The sequence below is a fragment of the Hemiscyllium ocellatum genome, chromosome 10 (assembly GCF_020745735.1).
Source record: "Hemiscyllium ocellatum isolate sHemOce1 chromosome 10, sHemOce1.pat.X.cur, whole genome shotgun sequence".
NCBI lineage: Eukaryota > Metazoa > Chordata > Chondrichthyes > Orectolobiformes > Hemiscylliidae > Hemiscyllium > Hemiscyllium ocellatum.
In genome coordinates, this window is record NC_083410.1 from 95,217,685 (window position 1) to 95,243,675 (window position 25,991).

Sequence of the window (25,991 nt, forward strand, 5' to 3'; positions counted from 1 at the left end):
CTGGGCTGTCTACTTTGTCTGGACATTGAAAACTTATTAATATTCTGAAGTCACCCTGTGCTAATTCTGTTCTCTTAATTGCTTTGGAAGTTGTTCGTTCCTTCTCCCAATGTGTCCCAATTAGCATGTCTAATTTGGATTTGGATTGGATTTAATTCTACCCTTTTTCAGTAACTTTCCCAAATTATGACTGCAACCACTATGCTATGGCACTCTGTTTAATGTTTGTTGGCCTTTTGGCTTCCTTCTCTCAGTTGCATGTGTATTTGACAAAAACAATCCCATACATTGTCACAGTACTTCCTTGGTCTGATTTGTAAAGGATTTCATGGCATCATTTGAAAAAGAGCAGGGGCACAATTCTTGAAGTCCTCGATAATACTTATCCCTCAACCAATACTTACTGACCAGATCACCGGTTTTGTTTTATCATCATTTCTGTTTGTGAGGCTTCCCTGCATTACAGCAGTGACTGTACTCAAAGTACTTCATTTTGCATTGGGATATCCTGAGGTTGTGGATTATACTATGAAGACTCAAATATTTCTTCTTCTAAAACAAATAAAAAGGTTAGTGGAGAAAGTGATTGATTATTCTGCCAGCTGCACCTTACCATTGCTATTACATTGGTGAATCCATGTAACTTGTAGTCTTAGCGTCACTGCATGAGATATACATTCTACTTTTGTCTACTGCTGTCATACATTCCAAAGTACATATAAACACTAATTTATGTAATCTGTACATTACCATTTGTATCTAGAGATTCTGGTTGATTAGCCTGGTTGTCAGAGTTGTATCCATTTAGCTGTGACATACTGATGTACAGTTGATTTGTTTTCAAAAGGAGCAAAACAAATGGACCAACTTGAACATTGTTAGTGCAATGTAGAATGGGCCATGAAAGGCTTGGTGATAATTTAAACCTGTTAATGAGACAAATGATTGTGATAACATTTTGAGTGGAAACTGGTGGACCATAGTTCATAAACTGGGCTATTTTCCCTGGAGCATCAGAGGCTGAAGGTTGACCTTCAAAGTGTATAAAATATGTGGAGCATGGCTAGGGTGGAAAGCCTAGGTCTTTTCCTCTGGGTAGTGGAGTCCAAAACTAGCTGGCATAGGTTTACGGTGAGCGGGGAAAGATTTAAAGGGGCCCGAAGAGACAACATTTGGTGAACGCTGGTAAAATTACGACATTTAAAAGGCACCTGGATGGATATATGATTAGGAAGGGTTTCGCGGAATATGGGCCAAATGCTCACAAGTAAGACTAGATTATTTAGGATACCTGATAAGTGGTATCATGGACGAGTTGGACTGAAGGGTCTGTTTCCAAGCTGTACATCTCCTATGACTATTTATTTTGTATGTGGCTCAAGATAAGTAATAAGATGACAATTCATCATTCCCAGATTTATTTGTTATTGGTGTAGATTTTACCATTGCTGTGACGTTAACAAATTGTACCTTGGCAAATGTGGACTTAAAGTATATGCTACTGAGGAATGAAGATGATTATTGTAGAAGAACTCTGGAGTTTGGTTAAATTATTTGTTCTGAACTAAATAGTGGAGTCCCTTGACAGACATTGTTTACACAACCTTAAAGCTTGCTTAGTTTTTCAAAGAAACTGCAAAAGGTCAAATTAAACATTTTCAGTAAGCTTTCAAAGTAGCATGCAGTTAGATAGTCAGCTGAGTTTGTGTGTGTGTGTATGCCTTAATACAAACACCAGTACGCGCGCACTAATAATTTAAAACAAACATCTCTTGTAAACTCCATTTAAATTTAGGGACTTGTACTCGATAAGATATTATCATTCATTTTAAAGGAATATTGCTTGTTCCTTTATAAACTCCTAACTTTGTGTTGTTCTCTGGGTTACAATGCACAAGAATAATTTTTTTACGTATAGACCATATTCTGATAGAGATCCAAAACACTGTTAGGAGCTGGAAAGTTAGAATTGGCCTTCAGCTGAATGAAAGCTGAGTTGAATGCTGATCAACTGATTCCTCATCATAGTTCATGCCCCTAAGAATCCAGTTCTGAGAGTGTCTTGCTGCGTTTGGGAAAGGGAAAAGGAACTGTTGCTTAATACATATAATAACAAGTCTGTTTAGCTGGTAACAGTTTTTAGCTTGTGCCAATCTATTGTGGTGGTAATAGCCAAATATAGGGAAAGGAGAACAGCATTTCTCAGGCAGCTTGATCACTGACCATGTTTTGCTTTAACAGATACCATAAATTCACCATGGTTTGTAATGCAAACATAAAGCCTTTTAACTTGTTCAGTGTGAAGCTATAACTTGGAATGGTTACCTTTAAAAACCAGAAGAGTTCAATGTGGGTGAGAAGTAATCAGTTTTCTTTATGCATTCCAGACAATTAATGTACAGAAGGAGGAATTTTTAAGGCGTTTCTGGTCCATTCTGAACACACGATTCCAGATGGAATCAAACAGTTGGGGGTCATTGGATTAATTCATAATTGGGATGTTTCAAAGTGATTTGTGTTAGTGTGGATGAACATTTATGGGTGAAAAAATGTGAACCATTGAGAGCTCTGAAAGCTGGTGGTAGTAAAAGGGGAAAGTTAGAGGATTAATGGGGGAAGAGGGAATTAAGGAATTTAACTAATAGTCATGAGCCAAAACAAATGTTTCCTTCATTTCAGATTTAATGAAAAACATCTATATGCAAATATTATCCAATGGTGCACAAAATAAACTATCTAATTCTAATAGCAACATCAATGAGCATCTCTAGGGAGAATAAAATCAATTGTCTGTTGATTAGCTAGATAACACAATGCACCTAGTGATAATGGACAAGCTATGCTTCTCTCTAAGTGATGGTTTGACTCTTTGATGGCACTGTCCCCTTCATGTTACAATGTTAGACTCAAGTCCCACTACCAAGGTTTGAAAATATAATCCAGGCTGACATTTCAATACAATGCAGAAGAGTGCTTATTGAATTTTGATGTTCAGATGACAAGTTAAACTGAGACCTAATCAGCCTTTCATGGACATAAAGTCGCTATTACTGGCAAAATTCAATTAGAAATATGCCAGTACTTTGTGCACAGTGCAATCCTCCAAATAACAATGTGATTAAAGACTATATCATCTGTGTTGGTTAAAGACAAGGCACAAGATAACACTTTTTTTTTCCCCCACAGGACTACTTTTGAGGTTTTCTTACATTTTGGTTTTCAGAGGTTCCTTTTTCATTCTAACTAACTCCTTTATTAGGTGATGCAGCTACGTAGTGGCCCATTTTTGATAGATATGGGATATTTAGATTTACACAAAAGCAGAAATAAAATTCATTAATATTCTCAGTTATTAGCTATCATTCAAATTAAATCTACAACATGCAAGAGAGAATTCATTTCCTCAATACCAAAGTATATAAATTGATACAATGCAGCAGGCTTAGATTGACACCAAAACCTTTTCTAAACTAACTGACACTTGTGTCTACATACAAAAAGTCTTGACCCTAAACACAACTTTGCCACACCGCACCCCATCCCAAACAAAAATCTGGCAAGAGTTCTTACTGGTATCTGAGTGACTAAGTGGTTTTATTGCCTGTCAAAGCAGTGCAGAGAATTGCCAGCTTAAACCACTGGCTAGTCCTTGGCGACAGTTATGTCTAGCATTTGAAGAGTTAAGTTTAACATAAACCTAGCCAAGAAACTCCCACACAGTCTGACCTTTTTTTGACAATAAGTGGTTACGTTACTTGGTGTCTGCAGTACAAGGCAGTGAGTAATCTTTTCTCCAGAAAGTAAGAAAAGGCTCAGGTTGAGGTATTCTATTCTGCTCTGGGTTAAAATCAACGAGGTAAAAACAATGACTGCAGATGCTGGAAACCAGATTCTGGATTAGTGGTGCTGGAAGAGCACAGCAGTTCAGGCAGCATCCAAGGAGCAGCGAAATCGACGTTTCGGGCAAAAGCCCTTCGTCAGGGTGTCTATCTTGGAAGTGGATCGTGTACAGTTTCTGTACCTCATTAGAATCTCTAGTGTGCGCAGACAAAGTTTATAGTGGCAACTAGATTTTTATGTTGTCATCCACCAAAGCCTCATCAAGTAGGCAATAAAGCTTGCTAAAGCAATCTGTCAGATACTTTACTAATTATGTGGCCTTTTTACTTGTATCCTGTATTCCCATTAATGATCAAAATATAATGAACTGCAGATGGTATTGAACTAGTGCCCTGTTTCAATCTGAATCCCTGACCATAATAGAGACAGTACCCTTCATGAGGTGACAGAGGAATTATCAAGGAAAAAAAGCATGTCTTTGACTTGTGGTGCCCTATTGTTTTTTTTTCTGTTAGGTATTTTTCTTCTTGACAATTGCTGCAAAGATATTTCTGTGAATGGGCAACACCTTTTTTGTTTCTTTCTACCAATATCATGTACAAAATGTTACCCGTGGCTGAGTTGGTGGAACACAGTGCTGAAAAAATGGTTATAAAGTCCTAACTGATGGTCAGTACTGCATTTGATACGGAGTGCTGAACTGTCAGGAGTATCGTCTTCAAGATGAGCTGTTCTATTTTCACTCCGTGGGACATGGGGATCATTGGCTGGATTTCTCATCCCTAATGGTCTTTAAGAGGGTGATAGTGAGCTGCCTTCTTAAATCGTTGCAGTCAATGCACTGGAGGTAGATTCATGATGCTGAGAGACAGGGACTTCTAGGATTTTGACCCATTGATACTGAAGGAACAGAAGTAGATTTCCAAATCAGGGTGGTGAATTCCTTGGAGGGGCACTCGCAGGTGGTACCGTTCCCATGTATCTGCTACCGTTGTCTTTCTGGTTGGAAGTAGTTGTGGGTTTGAAAGATGCTGCCTAAAGACCTTGGTGAATTACTGCAGTGCATCTTGTATATGATACACACTGCTGCTACTGAGCATTGGTATTAGAGGGAGTGAATGCTTGTGGGTAGCAATCAGGTGGACTGCTTTATCCTGGATGATGTCAAGGTTCTTAAGTGTTGTAGGACCTGCAGTTATCCAGGCAAACATGTTAAAACAAGGTTAAGCCATTAATTGTCTACTTGAAGCCTCAATTGGTGACAGGATAGGAAGTCCCATCAGGTGGACATAAAATATCCCAGGACAGTTATTTCAAAAGGGAGCAGGTGAATATTCCTGTTGTCCTTGTCAATATTTATTCCGAGAACTAATTATCTGATATCGTTCACATATGGAAGAGCTGTGCTTGTGAAGCACAGAAATTTTGCTGTGCCATTGGGATGTCTAGAAATTGTGAACAGTGCTATATATGGAGCTCTTCTTTCGATTTAAAATTTTTTAGTTTTTCCATGGTTTATCATAGTTCCATGTTAGAGCGTCTGTGGTTAGCTCAATGGAATTGTTTGGAGAAACTAAAACAAACCAAAATCCCAGGTGGGTTTTTGAATCAAAACTACAAGTAAAAAATTAAGTTGAAATTTTGTGTTGCACCTCATGATGTAGTTTGAAATGGGAGGGGTATTTAATTGGGCAACGTGGTAGGTTGCCTTAACCCCTCTGTACCAGAATTAACTTGAGGCACGAAAGCCCATAGTTGGAGTTCCTATCCTGTCACCAATTGAGGCTTCAAGTAGACAATTAATGCCCACTTGAGGGGTCTCACTGACCAGTCAGTGCAACCTACCTGTGCTGTTGGAGAGAGCAGGGCTGGAGCCCCTTGTTCAAATGCATGATTGAGGAACAGAACATAAGGAAGAGTGGGAAAGTTGCTGAGAGCCATCCTTGCCATAGAGACCTATTCCCCCACGTATTCATAACTCTTCACGTGACAGATATCCAACAAAACCCCTTCTGTCATAACTCACCAGTGGGCTAGGTTGCTCCTCAATCCTGGGCCTCAGTCACAGTCAAAACCTCTCCAGTGGCACTGTAGTTCAGAAGAACTGCCAGCCTCTAGCAAGGAGCTCTGTTAGCAAGATTTTCTTCCTGGGGTATTTGATCCATGGAAAAGCCTGCTGCTGGCCAGTGATACTTAGTACTGCCAGGATTTCCCAGAGGAGGCAATGCTAGCTTTTTGCAAAGTCTCCATAAAAACAAAACCTGGATGCTTTCTACAATAAAATCAGATTAGGCTGTCAATAAAAAAAATTTTTTATAAACAAATGTTTTGTTTATAAACATTGCTAAACTTGCTAAACATTGCAGATAGTTGATCGATATCTTATTGTATGAGTGATGAGTCATCTTTGGAATGGTGTTTTTGAACTTGTATATTAAGTCTTTACAGATTAATACTTTCTGGTGACAATGTCATGTATTCGTAAATACTTTATGGCTTTTGAAGTGCTTTGGCTCATTAGGAAAAATGGTGGATAGGTGACCAAAACTTTGGGCAAGGAGGAAGATTTTGAGGAGGGGCAAATGAGAGAATTCCAGATGATATAGCCAGACAGGTGAAGTCAGAGCCATTTTGCTAAAGTGACTAAAATTGGGGATATATAAGAGATGAATTAGAGGAGCTCAAATGGGAGGTTACAAAGTTAAGGAGTGATGAGACCAAAAAGAGAATTGGAAACAAGTTAGAATTTTAACATTGAGGGGCTGCTGGGCCAAGAGATAACAAGCTAATAATGGTCAGGAACACAAGTGGTGGGCATTTATATAAATGCAAGTTTGTTCATTCTTATTACAAGCAATGTCTTGCTCCCATCCATTTCATGATCTTTGCCAGTTATCTAACATGATAACTGAAATTCCTCATCATTGATATTTGGAGAGACGAGAGGAGCTGCAATAGTTGCCCACCTGCAGAAATGTTTGCTGACGGTGTAGTGGAGGTATTCAAAATCATCAGTAGTTTAGAGGCAGAGTCGTAGATGTTGTGTACGTGGACTTTAGTAAAACCTTCAAGGTTCTGCATGGTAAACTGATAAATAAGGTTAATCACATGAGATCAAAGGAGAGCTAACTACTTGCATACTAAATTGGATTGGTGGTAGGAAACAGAGGGTTGTGGTAGAGGGTGGTTGTTCAGACTGGAGGCCTGTAAACAGCAATGTGCTGCAAAGATTGGTGCTGGGTCCCCTCTTTATTTTATATAAAATAATGTCGATGAGGTTATCTGCAGCATGGTTAGTATGTTTGGATGACACCAAAATTATAGTGAACGGTGAAGAAGGGAAGAGTACGACAGGATTTGATCAACTGGGCCAGTGGGCCGAGGAATGACAGTTGGGGTTGAAATCAGATACATGTGAGGTGTTGCGATTTGGTAAGACAAACCAGGACAGGACTTAGACAGTTAATGGTCGGGCTCTGTGGAATGTTGTCAGAAAGAAAGACCTAGGGGTGCAGGTACATAGTTCTTTGAAAGTGGCTTTATAGGTAGAAATGGTGGTGATCACGTTGTTTGGCATGCTTACCTTCATCATTGGAGCATAAGAGTTGAGTTGTCATGTTATGGCTGTACAAGACGTTAGTAAGGCCACATTTGTAGAGGAAGTGGTGGAGGCTGGTATAATTGCGATATTTAAAAGGCATTTGGATGGATATATGAATAGGAAGGGTTTGGAGGGATATGGGCCACGTGTGCTGGCAGGTGGGACTAGATTGGGTTGGGATATCTGGTCGGCGCGGACAAGTTGGACCGCTCTATGTTGACCTTTTAGAGGTCAATGGGTAAGGTGAATAGCCAACATATTTTCCCAGGGTATGGGAGTTCAAAAATCGAGGGCATAGGTTTAAGATGAGGAAGGAAAGATTTAAAAGGAACCTAAGGGGCAATTTTTCACCCTGTTTGGAACATGGTGCCAGAAGAAGTGGTCGAGGCAAGTACAATTATAACATTGAAAAGACAATTGGACAGGTAGATGGATAGGGATGGTTTAGAGGGATGTGAGCCAAACACACGGAAATGGGACTAGTTTAATTTAGGCTACCTCGTCGACGTGGACGAGTTGGACCAAAGGGTCTGTTTCAGTGTTGAGACCCTACGATAAGAGTAAATAGAAAGAAACTATTACCATTGACAGAGGGGTCAATAATTAAATGACAGATTTAAGATGTTTGGCAAAAATTGTTGTGAATATGATTTTTTATTAGAATGCATTGCTCGAGGCACAGGAACAAGATTCAATCATAACTTTCAAAGAGAAGAATATATATATTTAGAAAGGAAATATTTCAGAATTGTGGGAAACGAACAGGGCTATGGGACTAATTGATAGCTCTTTTGCAGGATGGCCCAGTGAACTGAATGGCTTCCTCGTGTTGTGATGAGTTTGTGTTTCAATGGTAATGGATGTTGTTGCAGTTATTTTGCAAAGAACAGAACTCTTGTGATTGTTCTAATTTAATTTGTTAGGATTTTTTGAGTTTTGTGTACAAGTCTGTAAACAGGAACTCCAGTCCTGTGAATTTTGTAAAGTTAGACAAAGTAACACTCCACAGCACCCCCAAGTCATGGGAAAAAATTTTAGGTGCAGATTTCAGTCCAATCATTTGATTTTTATTAGGTTGGAATGTCTAATTCAATGCAAGCAGTGTCCTTTTAATACAACAAACTGCATTGCTGTTCAGTGATGAGCATGAAAGCCTATCAAATGACCTGCAGACTTCTGTTCAGTCAGCAAATAGTAAGCAAACAATACCCTCACAACTGGCTTGTAACGTAGAATGTTAAATGGTAATATTGGAAGTAATATCAAATCACACTATTATTTGTGTGATGGGAATGACTCCCTGTGTGCCAAGAGTTGCATTACATCGTCAATCATTGCATTACTCAGACAAGTTTCTACAGCACTCACGTCTGATTGAGGCTGCCAAGCTAAAAGCTGCAGGCTTTACACTTCCCAGATTCAGTTGGACCTTGAAAGTGCTTCTTTGCTGTCACTAAAGATTTCTTCTCATCACTAACCACATGAATAGAGCAATAACAAGTCTTTTCTCGAGGGAGAATGGGAATTCTGCTCTTGATTAGACTAACCTTCCTTGTGCTAGATTGAGACATATACTGGATAATTTTGAAATCCAGCAATAACGTGCCAGATGCTTTATGCTCTTGTTTCAGTCTGGTGCTGATTTGAGGTTGAATGAAGATATCAGATGTTCACAGACAAACCATTTAGAATCACCATTTTTGAGCTGCTTTCTCTTCCTCATTTGATTTTCTGCACCATTTTTGGCATTCTAGTTTTCTGCGTTATTTACTGATTTGCTCTTCTTTGTCTGGCTTCCTGTGGTTTATTTCATGTCAGGACCAAATTGTGCTTTGTTCCTATTACTCCAACGTAATAGAGCGAAAGCTAGTGCTTCCAAATAAACCTGTTGGACTGTAATCTGGTGGTGTGAGATTTCTAACTTTATACACCCCAGTTCAACACTGGCATCTCCAAATCATGACCTCAGATGAAGAGTTCCATCCTTGTGATTAAATTCTTCCATGTTTTTGTTCTTTGCTATCTCATGAACTCTTATCCTGCAGTATCTGAACTCTCCAGTTCTCTGGTTCTGGCCTCTTGTGCTCCTTGCCTCAAGACAAGTAGCCATGGACTTCTGCCATCCTTGCTGTACGATCTGGAATTCTTTCTCTGATCATCTGGACCAGTCCTCTTCTCTTTATATTTAAAACCCATCTGTTGTCCACATTTTGGATTCATTCCTAATCTGTCTTCCCTTGGATTAACATTTTTTTCTTTACCTTTGTTTTCATTTTCTTTGCTAATGCAAGATTTGTTCCAGTATTTTGTGTCATTGGGTTAACTAGGTTATAAATACAAGAAAAGAATCTTTACATCTCAAGAGAGTTTGTAGAATACATCTTCATGGATTTCCTGTTGTGTTTTGAGCTTGTGTGAATAGGAATGCAGAACATTTGTGCAAATATGTTAAAGTGCCACTCTTGAGCTCTCTTGTGGTTAATTGTCAGTCCAGTGGGGGAGTATGTCTGTCAGGGTAAGGGTATATGCATTGAAATACAATTGTATGAACACTATTTTAAGCTTTAGCAACTTGCATATAGATAATAACTTGACCATAACATTTCTTAAGGCACTTAGGTGATATCGATGCTTGATCAGCAAGATGGACCAGGAGAAGATTAGAAGTAGAGATCTCAGAGATTTGCAAACCAGAATAAGAATTTTGTTCAGGAGCCAATATCTTGCATCGAACGTGATTGATGGGTACTTGGTGTTAGTTGGGAGATGGGAATTATTTTGGATGAATTTAAGTTGATGATAGATTTAAAGTAGCCCTAAAAATATACAAGGGCAGCAGGTTCATCCAAATCTGAAAGTCTGCAAATCATTTGGGGAAAATTTGCTCCCAGGAATGACCAGAATGTGAACAGAATGGGAGGGAAATGAGGAATTACTGCTGCAATCATTGGTTGGATCTTTTTCTGTTTGCCACTGAGCCTATCAGCAGCAAGCAAGGATGAGATGTGCTGATAGTGAAGGAGTCACTGGAGTGTTGGAGCTGGGTCGTCCATGCAGTTGTGGTGATCCTGAAGTTGAAGTGAATAAGTTTAGAAAAGGCAGGCATGAGCAAATCAGAGAACAAGGTAACTCTGAAGAGTTAAACTGCTTTTATTTCTATGCAAGGGGTGTTACAGGTAAGGCAGATAAAAGTATGACTGGGATTATTACAGAAACATGGCTGAGGAAAGGACAGGACTAGCAGCTCAATGTTCTGAAGTTTCAATACTATTGGAAGGATAGAAAGGCAGACAAAAAATGAGGGGGAGTGGTGTTTTTGATTAAGGAAACATTACCACTGTACTTTATGAAGATATTTCTGAGTGAAACACATATAGCTTCATTGGACGATCCCTCGAAAGAAGGGGATAATCAGAATTATTATTGATTGTTAGAATTAAAGACTGATAAATCTCCAGAGCCCAATAATCTACATTCCAAGATACTTAAGCAAGTGGTCCTAAAAATAGTGCATGCATTGTTGCATTGTATTTTAAGGTTTTGTAGATTCTCAAACAGTTCCTATGGATTGAAGGGCAGCTATTTTTTTTTAAAATTAGGTTGAGAAAAATTACAGAATTTAGACCAGTTTGCTTGATGTCAGTAGTGGGGAAAATGCTGGAATCCATTATAACAGATTTAATAGAGGCAATGGGGAAAGCAGTGACAGGATCAAAGTGAGCCCACATGGATTTACAAAAGGGAAATGATGCTTGACAGATCTGCTGGAATGTTTTAAGGATGTAACTAGTAGACTCAATAAAGGGGAGCCAGTGGTTGTGATTTACTCAGACTTTCAGAAGGCTTATGATAAGCCCCCACATAAGTGATTAACAAGTGAAATTTAAGTGCATGTATTTGGCGTTATTGTATTGAAAAGGATAGAGAATTGGTTTGCACACAGAAAACAAGGTAGAAGTAAATGAGAGCCAGTGATTAGTGAGGTGTCACAAGAATCAGTGCTTGGACCCAGCTATAATAACTTAGATGAGGAAACTAAATATAATATATACAAGTTTGCAAATGGCACAAAACTGAGTGGGAGGGTGAGCTGTCAGCAGGATACAGAGATGCTTCAGTGTGGTTTGGACAAATTGAGTGAGTAGGCAAGTGAGAGGCAGAAGTAGTATAATGTGGAATTATCTGCCTTTGTAGCAAAAACAGGAAGGCAATGTTTTATCTGAATGGCAGTAGATTTGGCTACGTGAAACAAAACCTGGGAGATCTTGTACATCAGTCACTGGAAGTAAGCATATAGGGGCAGCAGGCAGTTGTTCTGTTGGCCTTAGTAGCAAAAGGACTTGAGCACAAGAACAAGAATATCTTGCTGCAATTGTACAGGGCTTTGGTTAAATCACACCTGGAGTATTATGTGCAATTTTGGTCTCCTTCCCTGTTTGCAAAGGGAGTGTAGTGATGGTTTACCAGATTGATTCCTGGGATGGCAGGGGTGACGTGCCAAGAGATAGTGGATCAGTTAGGATTATATTTTCTGGAATTTAGAAGAATGAAACTCCTACAATTCTAACAGGACTGGATGGGGTAAATGCAGGGAGGATATTCCTGATGACAACAAGTCCAGAAGCTGGGGTCACAGTTTAAAATTATTGGGTTGGCTATTTAGGACTGAAATGAAAAGAAATCTCTTCACCAAGTGGTAAACCTGTGGAATTCTCTGCCACAGAAAGCAGTCAAGGCCAAGACATTGACAGTTTTCAAGAAGGAGATAGATATAGTTCTTAGGGCTAAAGAGTATAGGGTGAAAGCAGGAATCGGCTGCTGAGTTCGATGATCAGCTATGATCATATTAAACTCTAAGGGCTGAATGGGCTACTCCTATTTTCTATGTTTCTATGACCTCATCAATCTGCAGCAGCTGTGTTTTGGGTGATGTCTTTTTGTATGCTCGAAGTATCTATCTTTTCTTTTGAAAAGAACTTATGCTAACATATGCCTATTGTTGTGTATTAATTTTAAAACGGAGGTATCTAGGAATTTAATACATTTTAAGTTTTCTGGTTTAATGAGGTTGATAATTATTGAAAATATTGATGAATTCTTTGAATTCTGCTTCTGTGAGGGTTCAATTATTCTATAGGTTCAACGCAAATACCTGCTTCATAGGTATGTGACAACATCTCTAAATAGTGTTATTAGGAAATGTCTTGATGCAAACATACTAATTATGAGCAAAGGGAGGCTATTTAGCACCTCAAGTCTGCTCTGTCATTTGGTTAGATTGTGGTTGATCTAGTTACTCCAGATTCCCATCTATGCCCAACAATGTATCACCATTTGTCTTTCAATAATCTGAAAGTATGTTTCAAATCAAAAAGATAGACTCAAGAGGCGACCCTTGGTTGGGGAGTGGATGGTGTATGGAATAATTATTTTATTAGGAGAAAGTGAGGACTGCAGATGCTAGAGACGAGAGTTGAAAAATGTGGTGCTGGAAAAACACAGCAAGCCAGACAGCATCCGAGGAGCAGGAGAATCGACGTTTTGGGCATAAGCCCTTCTTCAGGAATGAAGACACCCTGAAGAAGGGCTTATGCCCGAAACGTCGATTCTCCTTGGTTGTTGTCTGGCCTGCTGTGCTTTTCCAGCACCACATTGTTCAGCGATAATTATTTTATGCCTTGGTCCAAGGTAGGAAGCCTGTCAGATTTAAGAGGTTCAGCCCAAGGTTGGTTAGAATGCCACATTTGGTAACTGTCTGGAGTCAGTTCTGGGGGAATGGATTATGTGGCGGGCAACCAAAGATTATGACGATACTCAATGAAATACCGTAGTCTCCATCTCACTCTGCTCATTAGAAAAGTTGATATTGCGTCCTGCAGCTATTTAACATTGGGAGCTGTGTGAATTTGTTTGACATAAGACTTCAACCCTGATCAAGAGGAAATCCCACTTTATGGAGATGGTAGTCAGTAAGCTAATGAGGCTGAAGACCTAGCTGTGTCACTAGGATTGTTTGCTCTCAACCATGTTATACCAAGGAGTCAAGATAAATGTGGGATTTGGGGTGTCTTTGAGTGCACGTTAGTAGGCACCAGTTAGGAATGGTTTTAGAGACCAGAATAGTTTGTTAGGGAGCTGCAGGGTTTTCTATTGAGAGATTGCCTTTGGGCCTAAATATGGCGCCTCAAAGATTCCAGTTGCCCCCTCAAACTGCTGAGTTTCTCGACTGCTGTGGGCCTTTTCTGACTGGTACAGAAAAGATTACAGATTCTAGCCAACCTGTGTGGTGGTGGTGTTGCACATTTCTGAAGTAAGTAGGACTTGAACTGGGCCTTCTGGCTCAGAAGGACACGACCACTGAGCCACAAGAGTCACTGTCACAAGCCTCCTCCATTGGGATCACACTGACAGGAGAATGAGGCCCTTAAGTGGACAATAATTGACCACTCAACGGCCTTAATAGGCTTGAGGAGTGGCTTCCTTGGCATTGCCTCTGTTTAATTTCTGAAGACCTAGGGACGGGTGGGGAGGTGGTGGAAATGGCACTCATTGGATTTTATGTGCTACACTACCTTCATACCACCAAGAGGGAAGAATGTACGTGGCTCATTGGTCTCAGTATCCCTAATACTTAATTGGAGACTTTTTCATTTTTCTTATTGATTTGAAATATGGGTATTGCTGGCTGAGCCCAGCAGCACTTATTGCCCACCCTTAATTGCCTTTGAGAAAGTAGTTGTGGAGTGCCATCTGAATCACTGCACTCCATTTGCTGTAGGTAGATCCACAATGCTGTTAGGGAGGGAATTCCAGTAGTACTGAAGGAATTACAAGATATTTCCAAATCTGGATGGTGATTGGCTTGGAGAGGTCACCCAATAAACACCATGTTTATTGTTTATGACTCTATTATAGTCAGATGGATGTAGGTGAGTTCAAAATGATGAGCCACACATCACACTTGCTGTTTTATGGCAGCCTGATGTTTATAATCTTAACTTTTAACATTTTTTATCAGTTTAAATTGCATTTATTCCCAACAGTGCAGTAATTACAATCACATATTGGAAGAACAGTTATTCTTCTTTTAGCCTGGTTTGTTATTGAAACCTTTTATTCTGTGTTTCAACCAAAAGCATATTTAAAGGGATAGAAATTAGCATAAAACAGTATTCAGTTTTTGTGGTATAGCAGGTTAGTGATTTTGACAGTGAGCTATGAACCCAGAGGCCATGATTTCCATTCCCGCCACTGCAAATTGTAAAGTTAAATTCATTAAATCTTTGTAGATGGCAGCAGGAACATTTAGCATGAAACTGTCACATCATTATATATACCCATTTGGTTCACAACTTTCCTTCAGGGAGGGGCTTGCTATCCTTATCAGGAATGACTATTTGTGATTGTGGACCCATTTTTTCCGGATCTGCTGAGTTTCTCCAGCACTTTGTCTTAACTTCAGGTTTTTATGACCATTGATAGAGACATGCTCACCATTAGTGATACCACCATTTTATTCCAGATTTATGTAACAGAATTAAAATGTAGAATTTGAACTTGTGTATCTGTTCATTAGCTTAGGCCTTTTATAATTCAGTATATAAATAGTATGGTATGGTTCCCATAACATAACTGATATGACCAATGTGTGGGGGAGGAAAAACCCTAAAGAACCGGATGCTGACAATCCAAAACAAAAACAGAACTTGTTGCAAAAGCTCAGCAAGTCTAGCAGCATCCGTGGGAAAAAAAACAGAGTTAATGTTTCGCATTCTGGAAAAGGGTCACTGAACCTGAAACTCTGCTTTCTCTCTATAGGTGTTACCAGACCTGCTGAGTTTTCCCAGTAATTTTGTTTTTGTGCCCTATAAGTGACTCCAGTCCTGCACCAGTTGCTTTTTAACTGCCCTTTGAAATGGCCATTTCATTCGCACCCATTCTCTGGGCAATTAGGTGTAGGCAATAAATGGCAACCTTGGCAATGGTACCCGCATTTCGCAGGTGAATGAAAAATATGATATTGTCAAAGGTTGCAAGATATAGTTTTAGTCATTTGGAAGGCTGGTGTTGCAGGGAAATGTTGTTTTTATTGAAGCTATTTTTTTGAAGCTTCAAAACAATTTTTTGACGCTATGCAATTCATGTGCTTTTTACCTTGTGGTCCCGTAACTGTCAAAATTTTAATGGATTTCATGAGTTATTGCCCATTCTGGTGCTACTGCCCTAATTAAAAGTCTGATTTACAGTGCTTTTCTTCTGTCGCACTACTTTAAATTCAGGTGGAGTAGCTGTGCAGCAAATCTTGTCAGTACCGCAGTGTAAGATGCGAATTAGAGTTTATGAACGCAACTCTGCATTATTGTCCTTCTTCCCTGCTCTCTTTGCCCTGCTTCTCTTGCCTCTGCTACCAACACTGAAGAATCTTAAGTTCATTCTGGAAAAGCAGTGCACCTTGTTACTGTCAGAAAACAAGAACTGTACTCTGAAGTATGTAATCTTTGCAACCCAGAAATAGATCATTCCACCTCACTGATCCAATTTCAGACTGCAAACAGCCCTCCATCCAGCTTCATCCATTGAGATAGTTATTCCCATTCCTTTATCCTTCATCTGTCACTGATCACTACAGAATTCTAACATTTTCTGAACTTGAAGTCTCAAGTCCCACTTGCTCCAGAAGTGTGCGATTTCATTACTGAACAGGTTAATTAGAAAATATATTAAATTATGCAAACTTCCTAATTATGAGTAGGTAAGGTAAATTGACAAGATCTTTTCCCTGGTTAAAAATCTCACAACACCAGGTTATAGTCCAACAGGTTTGATTCTAAGCACACTAGCTTTTGGAGCGTGAAGGAGCAACGGTCCAAAAGCTATAGAGTGCTTCCAATTAAACCTGTTGGACTATAAATTTTGTGAGAAGATTTGTAGCTCGGGTGCTCGTTGTTGTGGTTCTGTTCGCCGAGCTGGGAATTTGAGTTGCGGATGTTTCATCCCCTGTCTAGGTGACATTCTCAGTGCTTGGGAGCCTCCTGTGAAGCGCTTCTGTGATCTTTCCTCCGCCATTTGTAGTGGTTTGAATCTGCCGCTTCGTTTCAGCTGTCCGCTGCAGTGGTCGGTATATTGGCTCCAGGTCGATGTGCTTATTGATTGAATCTGTGGAGGAGTGCCATGCCTCTAGGAATTCCTTGGCTGTTCTCTGTTCGACTTGTCCTATAATAGTAGTGTTGTCCCAGTCGAATTCATGTTGCTTGTCATCTGCGTGTATGGCTACTAAGGATAGCTGGTCATGTCGTTTCGTGGCTAGTTGGTGTTCATGGATACGGGTCGTTAGCGGTCTTCCTGTTTGTCCTATGTAGTGTTTTGTGCAGTCCTTGCATGGGATTTTGTACACTACATTTGGTTTTGCTCATGCTGGGTATCGGGTCCTTCGTTCTGGTGAGTTGTTGTCTGAGTGTGGCCGCTGGTTTGTGTGCTGTTATGAGTCCTAGTGGTAGCAGTAGTCTGGCTGTCAGTTCGGAAATGCTCTTGATGTATGGTAGTGTGGCTAGTCCTTTGGGTTGCGGCATGTACTCGTTCCGTTGTCTTTCCCTTAGGCATCTGTTGATGAAATTGCGCGGGTATCCGTTTTTGGCGAAAACATTGTATAGATGTTGTTCTTCCTCTTTTTGCAGTTCTGATGTACTGCAGTGTGTTGTGGTCCTTTTGAACAGTGTCTTGATGTAACTTCTTTTGTATGTGTTGGGATGGTTGCTTTTGTAGTTTAGGACCTGGTCTGTGTGTGTGGCTTTCCTGTATACCTTTGTGGTGAATTCTCCACATCATCAGAAATATACACAAACAAGGAAGAAACCATGGATTCATTCGTTGTAACGGCACTGTTCACCTCTATCGACAAAACCCTAGCCAGAGAAACAATAGCCAACCTGCTGGACGTACAGAACAGACAACAGGACGTTGAACCTATCAACAAAGACGGCATACTCAAACTACTGGACCTGTGTCTCACAACGCACTTCACATTCAACAACCAAATATATGAACAAATCAACGGCACACCCATGAACTCGCCCTTCTCTGGACTCATAGCAGAAGCGGTAATGCAAAGATTAGAACAGTCTTACCGCAAATTCAACCCAAACTCGGGGTCAGATATGTAGATGACACCTTTGTAATCATTGTAAACACAGAAATAGAGAACACACCGGGTCATCAACGCCACACTCTCAGGCATCCGATTCACTAGAGAGGAAGAAAAGGACAACCAACTCCCATTCCTAAACGTGATGGTACAGAGAACACCTAACGGAGAATTCACCACAAAGGTATACAGGAAAGCCACACACACAGACCAAGTCCTAAACTACGAAAGCAACCCCCCAACACATAGAAAAGAAGTTGCATCAAGACACTGTTCAAAAGGGCCACAACACACTGCAGTACATCAGAACTGCAGATAGGGGAAGAAGAACACCTATACAATGTATTCGCCAAAAACGGATACCCGCGCAATTTCATCAACAGATGCCTAAGGGAAAGACAACGGAACGAGTACATGCCGCAACCCAAAGGACTAGCCACACTACCATACATCAAGAGCATTTCCGACCTGACATCCAGACTACTGTGACCACTAGGACTCATAACAGCACACAAACCAGCAGCCACTCTCAGACAACAATTCACCAGAACGAAGGACCCGATACCCAGCATGAGCAAAACCAATGTAGTGTACAAAATCCCATGCAAGGACTGCACAAAACACTATATAGGACAAACAGGAAGACCGCTAACGGTCCGCATCCATGAACACCAACTAGCCACGAAACGACACGACCAGCTATCCTTAGTAGCGCCACATGCAGATGACAAGCAACATGAATTCGACTGGGACAACACTACTATTATAGGACAAGTCGAACAGAGAACAGCCAAGGAATTCCTAGAGGCATGGCACTCCTCCACAGATTCCATCAATAAGCACATCGACCTGGAGCCAATATACCGACCACTGCAGCGGACAGCTGGAGCTGACAACCGAAAGCGGCAGAGACAAACCACTACAAATGGCGGAGGAAAGATCACAGAAACGCTTCACAGGAGGCTCCCAAGGACTGAGAATGTCACCTAGACAGGGGACGAAACATCTGCAACACAAATTCCCAGCTCGGCGAACAGAACCACGACAACTGTTGGATTATAAGCTGGTGTTGTGTGATATTTAACTTTGTACACCCTAGTCCAACACCAGCATCTCCAAATCATCTTTTCCTGGGGTTGGGAGTTGAGAACTAGAGGGCATAGGTTTAGGGTGAAAGGGGAAAGATTTAAAAGGGACCTAACGGGCAACGTTTTCAGAGGGTGATTTGTGTATGGTGTGAGCTGCCAGAGGAAGTGGAGGCTGGTACAATTACAGCATTGAAAGGGCATCTGGATGGGTATATGAATAGGAAGGGCTTGGAGGGATGTGGTCTGGGTGATGGCAGGTGGGACTAGATTGGGTTTGGGATATCTGGTCGGCATGGACAAGTTGGACCGAAGGGTCTGTTTCCGTGCTGTACATCTCTGATTCTCAATCGAACATAGATAAAGAAACCACCTGCTCGTTACCACCTCTGCATTCCTGTCAGCTAGTAAATCAATATAACATCACTTGAAAGAAGTATTGAGGATAGCAAAGGTGCAAAATGAACCAGAGGACGTGATCTTCTATATCCATTACCAAGACTAGCTCCGTGGCACCCACTACTAACTGAGATTGAAGTGTCTAAATAACATAGCTTCTAGTCTGAATCTGTAGTGAGGGAACCAACAGGAGGGAGAAGTCTATTTCACCTTTTTCTCACCAATCTACCTGTCGCTGATGCATTTATACATTATGGTTTCCGTGGGAGTGACCACTGCACATCCCTTGTGAAAACTGTCCCATCTTTGAGGGTATTCTGCATTGCATCACGTGGCACTCCATATTACTACATGGGACAGATTTCAAAAGGTGTAACAGTTCAAAATTGATTATCCTTGAGCTGCTGTGGGTCATCTGCTTACCTTACTTTCGAATATCTTACTGAAGTCCATATAGAACATATCCACCACTCTGCCCTCATCAATCCGCTTTGTTACTTCAAAATACTCAATCAAGTTTGTGAGACATTTCCCAAGCACAAAGCCATGTTGACCATCCCTGATGCCTTTCCAAGTACATGTAAATCCTGTCCCTCAGGATTCCCCTCAGCAACTTGCCCAAGTGGCAGATGGAGTTTAATTTAGATAAATGCGAGGTACTGCATTTTTGGAAAAGCGAATCAGAGCAGGACTTGTACACTTAATGGGAATGTCCTAGGGAGTGTTGCTGAACAAAGAACCCTTGGAGAGCAGGTTCATAACTCCTTGAAAATAAAGTCACAGGTAAGGTAGGGTAGTGAAGAAGGTGTTTGGTATGCTTTTCTTTATTGGTAAGAGCATTGAGTATATGACTTGGGAGGTCATGTTGTGGCTGTACAGGATGTTGGTTAGGCCTCATTTGGAATATATCATGCAATTCTGGTCTCCTTTCCAATGGAAGGATGTTGTGAAACTTGAAAGGGTTCAGAAAAGATCAACAAGTACGTTGCCAGGATCAGAGGATTTGAGTTATAGGGAGAGGCTGAAAAGGCTTGGGGCTGTTTTCCCTGGAGCATTGGAGGCTGAGGGGTGACCTTATAGAGGTTTATAAAAGCGTGAGGGGCATGGGTAGGATAAATAGACAAGGTCTTTTCCCTGGCTTGTGGGTGATAAGAACTAGAGAGCATATGTTCAGAGTGAGAGGGGGAAGATATAAAAGAGGCCTATGGGGCAACGTTTTCGCACAGAGGGTGGTGTGTGTGTATGGAATGAGCTGCCAGAGGAAGTGGTGGAGGCTGGTACAACTGCAATATTTAAAAGGCATCTAGCTGGTTGTATGAATAAGAAGGGTTGCAGGCCAAGTGATGGCAAATGGGACTAGATTAGTTTGGGATATCTGGTCGGCATGGATGAGTTGGGCTGAAGGTTCTGTTTTCCTGCTGTACATCTATGATTCTACGGCACAATCGAGGAGTCCTGGATGACCGATATAAACAGGAGTGTCGGGGGTTCTACTCCCTCTCTACACGGCTCTTGAGAAAGCTGGATCTGGTGTTATGTACTATGCACATGTAAATAAAGGGTGATTTGGGGAGGGGGTACTGACCTTAGTGTAATCATTTCTGTTGTGCAAGCATCGGTGGTGGAGGGAGTGGACACTTGTGGATGCAGTGCCAATTAAACAAGCTGCTTTGTCCTGGGTTATGTCAAGCTTCTTGAACAGTGTAGCTCCAACAACACTCCAGGCAACTGGAAAATATTCCATCACAGTCCTGACTTGTGTTTTGTTATTGGTGGACAGGCTTTGCAGAGTCAGGAAGTGAATTACTCGCCTCACTATTCCTAGACTCTTCACCATAAATGGTCCTGCCCTCTCGGGTTTGCCCCTCACCTGAGGTGTGGTAACCCTCAGGTTAAACTCATCATTGGTCCCCTCTGTCTCATGAGAGAGCAATCTGTGGTCCTCTGGGACTCTGGCAACTTTGCCTTTATGTTAGTACCAGTAGAGAGTACGTTTGAATGAAAAATTGTGGATTTGTTTGTGAGTGAATTGATTTGAAGATTGTAAGTTCATCCATTATGCTGGGAAGGAAGATATAAGGGTTTCTTGAATCTCCAGACCTGTGAAATCACTTAGCAGTACTTCTTTAGGGACCCTGCCAGCTTGAGAGAGCTACCTTAAGGGTGAGTACAGTATTGCAGTAATTGTGTTTTCATTTTATCATGATTTGGAGATGCCAATATTGGACTGAGGTGTACAAGGTTTAAAAATCACAGAACACCAGGTTTAGTCCAATATGTTTAATTGGAAGCACTAGCTTTCAGAGCACTGCTTCTTCATCAGGTAGTTGTGGAGTATATCATAGAAGTCTTTTTGAGAGTTCTTGTGCCTGTCTTCACAGTGGAGCATGAAGTTTGTAAAAATGGCACCTGGCCTAGCATATGACAGATAGCATAAATGGCTTTTCTTAATGCTATGAATGTTTTGATATATATTTTGTTATTGCTTTTATTTCAGTCTTGTTCGCCTTTATTTCAGTTTTGTTTACTTTTGATTCCTTACAGATGAGCACCATGCCAGGATTGCCCACTCGGTCCTGTTTTTATGACATTGACATTGATTCAGACACGGAGCAAATCAGTGGATTGTTCTAAAGGTATCACTCTTTGAAGTGTTGCTTTCCCCTCTCTCCTTGCCAGACTGACAAAATATTTTGCTTTGTATTTTAAAAACCTTGAAGTATTACAGATTTACTTGTCTTGCTTTAAGTTTAGAGAGAGATTTTTGTGGGGTTAAAATTAGAGAATGGAGGTGGGATACAGTTTGACCATGATTTAGTTGAATTGCTGAGCAGGCTGGAGGTCAAAAATGGCCTTTTCCCTAGTCTATAATCCAGCCATGAGAGGCAACTTTCTAATAGCTGACTGCATCATCTGCTATAACGGAAAATAACCACTACTTCAGTTATAATTGGTAGCAGCCGTTAACAAGTCTGAAGAATTGTGAAACGTGAGGGAAAATGACACATTTAAAAATCTCCACTTTTACATAGTGTTGTACTGTTCGCAATTCACAAAACCCTGCAAGATTTATTGCAGATCATTCATATTCTGGCTCTTCTTTCTTGTCCCTTATTAGAGTCATGAGAACAGATCTTTCAGTCCAATTTTGTTCATGCCAACCAAGTTTCCCAAACTAAACTAGTTTCATTTACCTGTACTTGGCCCACATCCCTCTAAACCTTTCCTATTCATTTACCGGTCCACACTTGTAGAGTACAGTTCTGATTTATGTTAGAATGTAAAGTTTCATCCAATCAATTACAGTGCAGTATAGAAATTTGTACGTACAGATTTGGAGCGATGTTTGATGTGAAACATAGGGTAAGACTGGTGGGTACTGCAGCGGACTCTTGCATCCCATGGATTTGTCCCTGTTGGCTTCTGTTTTTTAATGTGTGCATCATGTTCCTGTCGTTTGCCTTGAAAATTTGAACTTCTCTCCATCATGATTGAAAGGAAAAGATGGGTGTGATTACCAGACCAGTTTTTGCTGATCAGGTTATCATTACCTGTAACTATTACTGATTCAGGAAAAAGTTAAAAATCACATAACACCAGGATATAGTCCAACAGGTTTAATTGGAAGCACCTGATGAAGGAGCGACACTCCGAAAGCTAGTGTGCTTCCAATTAAACCTGTTGGACTATCACCTGGTGTTGTGTGATTTTTAACTTTGTACACCCCAATCCAACATTGGCATCTGCAAATCATGATTCAGGAAAGGGTAATAATGAATATGATAGATTTCAAAATTGTGTGCAGAGCAAGATATTGATAAGTAGCAGGAAAATGAAAAGGGGAATGAGTTTGCATTTATATAACCTTGGGAGGTCTCGAAGTGCTCTCAAGCTCATTGATTGTAATTAAACAGTATTCATTGTCGTACTATAGGGAACACAGCAGCCAATTTATACACCTCAATGTCCTTTCAATAACAATGAGGTAATGATCAGGCCATTACTTAGTGGTGTTAGTTGAGAGATGTATATCCACCAGATCAAAGAAAAGATTTTTTTTTGAAAGAATGCCGACAGTCTTGGAATGCCACACCTGACAGTGTTGCTTACTCTCAGTATACGCTGGGAATATCAGTTTTAACGGTAAATTCAATTTCAAGAATGGGACTTGATCCCACAACTCTCAGAACAAGTGAGAATACTATCGACTAAGCTCTGGTTAATGCAAAAAGAGGAAAATTACAGTGGCTGGGGGAAGGTCGCATTCATCACAGTTGTTCATTCAGCTAGGCATATTTTTCAGATGAAAGCTCACACAGGGTTTGAGTCTTATTCTGATTGAAATAGACCCAGACTCAGACTCAGGAGAACCTGCTTGTTCACCTTATCCAAAGTAAAGAATTGACAGCACTTTGTTGTGATTCAGCAAATAATTGGCCTTCATGCGAGAACTGCCTTCATGCGAGAACTGAAGACGTATTAACAATAGTTTAGGGTAGGTTAACTGCAGAAAATATAATTACGTGTTTTCATTTGTATTGTAACTTTTTGCAGTTGTGCTCGCCAGGGCAGTCACAGTTTGCCATGTTTTTGTCTGTTATGTGTAATGTAAAATCTAGTTGAGTTAAAGGTAAGTTCAGGGTTGAGCTTGTGTTCCACCACAGAACATATAACACATTTGCATGAAGAAATTCAATCCTGGTTGGACCTGATGTTGGTTTCAATCAGTTTTTTCAGTCTAAGCTCAGTGGTAAATCTCTCATGTGAAAGATGGTGATTTGAAGCCTGGCTCTAATTACTTGAGCACAAAATGCAAGCTGGCACTCCCATGCAACCATTCTGATTGTGTAATGTGGAAGGTCTCTGCTTCTTTAAGATACTCCTTAAAACTTCCTATTTTAGTCATCTGTCCTAATACTTCACTCCATTCCAACGTTTTGTTTGATAACTCTTGCACACCTTTACTACATTAAAGAAGCTATGTAAATACATGTTATTTTGGTTTAGATCAGAGTGGTGCTGGAATGCTATTTTTGTTGTCCACCACTGCCAGTTGCATCAAGCAGATGCCTCCCAATTAGGAGTTTGACAATCAGTTAATAGCTATTATGTGTGAACTTGAGTCTTTGTTGCACAAAAGTCCAGAGTGCAGTCGATGAACAGGCACATGGTATCCTATTCAATGTGGAAGAGGAGGAGGAGATGGTTTATAAAATGCCGGTTAAATTGTATCTTGCTGGCTTCATTTTCTTTGTCTTTCAGATTGCCCAGAAATATCTTGTCCTATTTCCTGAATTGAACAAACATAATCTCTGATTGCCTATTAAAGGATCTATGGGAAAGTAATGGACTCAAGGTTCCCTCAACCTCTCCTGAGAGATTCTGAGGGGTGTAACCAGTTCATGTGATTCTTTATTTCCTCAATCAATCCACTTTGTGTGCTTAGATAGATTAAATCCAGATTTTGAAACCCACCCAATTTTATACACAATTTTTTCAGCAATTGTTAGAAGTATTTAATTTTTTAAACAATTAATATTAAATGACTTGTTTCCATGTTGCATCTATATTTCAGTAATCTTTGTTAAGATTTATGAAACTGAAATGCCTTTGCAATATCTTGTTACATCAACCAAATGTACCTTGAAGGGTAGCAAGTGTTGTGCAGCTATCTTGTATACCAGAGTCCATGAAATACATGACCAAGGAATCTCAGCAAACTAAAAATGACATATGGTACCAACACCTACGCAAAGCTAAGTATTTGTTAGTTATGAAGACCTATGATTTTGAGGTATTTTCAACCATTTTTCTTTACAAACCCCACAGTTATTTCTTGGCTTATATATATTTCTCACTATAAATACAATCAAAATACATTCCATGCAAAGCCATGCTAGTGTTTACAAGGTTTTCTTTCAAATTGATCAGCTCTGCATCACATGAGTATTATTAGGTAATTTTCTATTTGATTCATCAACATTTTTAGGAAAAAATTAAGGAAAATTTCAAATGAAGTTATAACTTATTGTAGTTGATTAAAAGGAATTATACTGAGGTAAGAATTATACTAATGTTGGTCTAACCTCTTTGATGCGTGAAGCTACCTGATCCCTGACTGAAGTGTCTGTTTGAATTTGTGTTTTTATTTTTTCATGCTTTTCTGAATCCCTCATTGACTGCTTTCTGGAACAGGGACTGCAGTTTTAACATCTATTCCTCTTCTAACAGTGTCCTCTCTGAGCACTTTCAAGTGCTGGAGTGCAGTGATGATGAAGGGATCCTGGGAACAATGGTGAATTCTGTACACTTTTTATTCTTGTGGTGGGGTCAGTTCATGCGTGTGTGTCTTTAATAAGTGATTAATGATTCATTTGTTAATGTTTCCGCTTTGTTCTCTGGCTGTATTCCAATGATCACTAATTTATCTGTGTTTTGTTCTATTTTGTTTTTAATGAGTATTGAAACACTTTGCAATCCATGTTTACAAGCTAATAAAAATCATGCAAATGTTATTTCAAACTGACATCACATCTCTATGGAATCTTTTGCGTGTGGTTATTTAAACGTACAGTTCAAAAACAGGCCATTTAACCCAACTGCTCTACACCAGTGTTTAAGGCTCATAAGTCTCCTCCCACTGTATTTCATCTCACCTTATCAGCATTCCCTATATTCCATTCTCTCTTGTGTTTATCTGGCATCTTAAATGTATATAGGCTATACATCTCAACTATTTTCTGTTCTGATTTACATTTCCATGTTGTCACCATGTTTTGGATGAAGAATTTATTCTTGAATAACTTTTTGAATTTATTTGTGTTTATCTTAACTTTTATGGGCCCTAGTTTTGTGTTTGCCAAAAGTGGAGAAACATTTTTATTACCACTATCTGCATAATTGTAAGGACTTGTTAGGTCATTGC

At 40.1% G+C, this 25,991-nt stretch overlaps 1 protein-coding gene across 2 annotated transcripts in view; it reads left to right on the forward strand.

Moving 5' to 3' along the window:
* The window catches only part of mthfd1l (methylenetetrahydrofolate dehydrogenase (NADP+ dependent) 1 like), a 173,562-nt gene extending 148,007 nt beyond the window's left edge, over nt 1-25,555 (forward strand). Inside the window, exons 27-28 of one of the 2 annotated variants that reach the window (XM_060831051.1) lie at nt 21,611-21,702; nt 24,329-25,555. In XM_060831051.1, coding sequence (XP_060687034.1) covers nt 21,611-21,700 — 90 coding nt within the window. In that variant the 3' untranslated portion in view covers nt 21,701-21,702; nt 24,329-25,555. The remainder of the gene's footprint in view (nt 1-21,610; nt 21,703-24,328) is intronic. The other variant, XM_060831052.1, reaches the window with a different exon arrangement.
* Nucleotides 25,556-25,991: the final 436 nt, after the last annotated feature.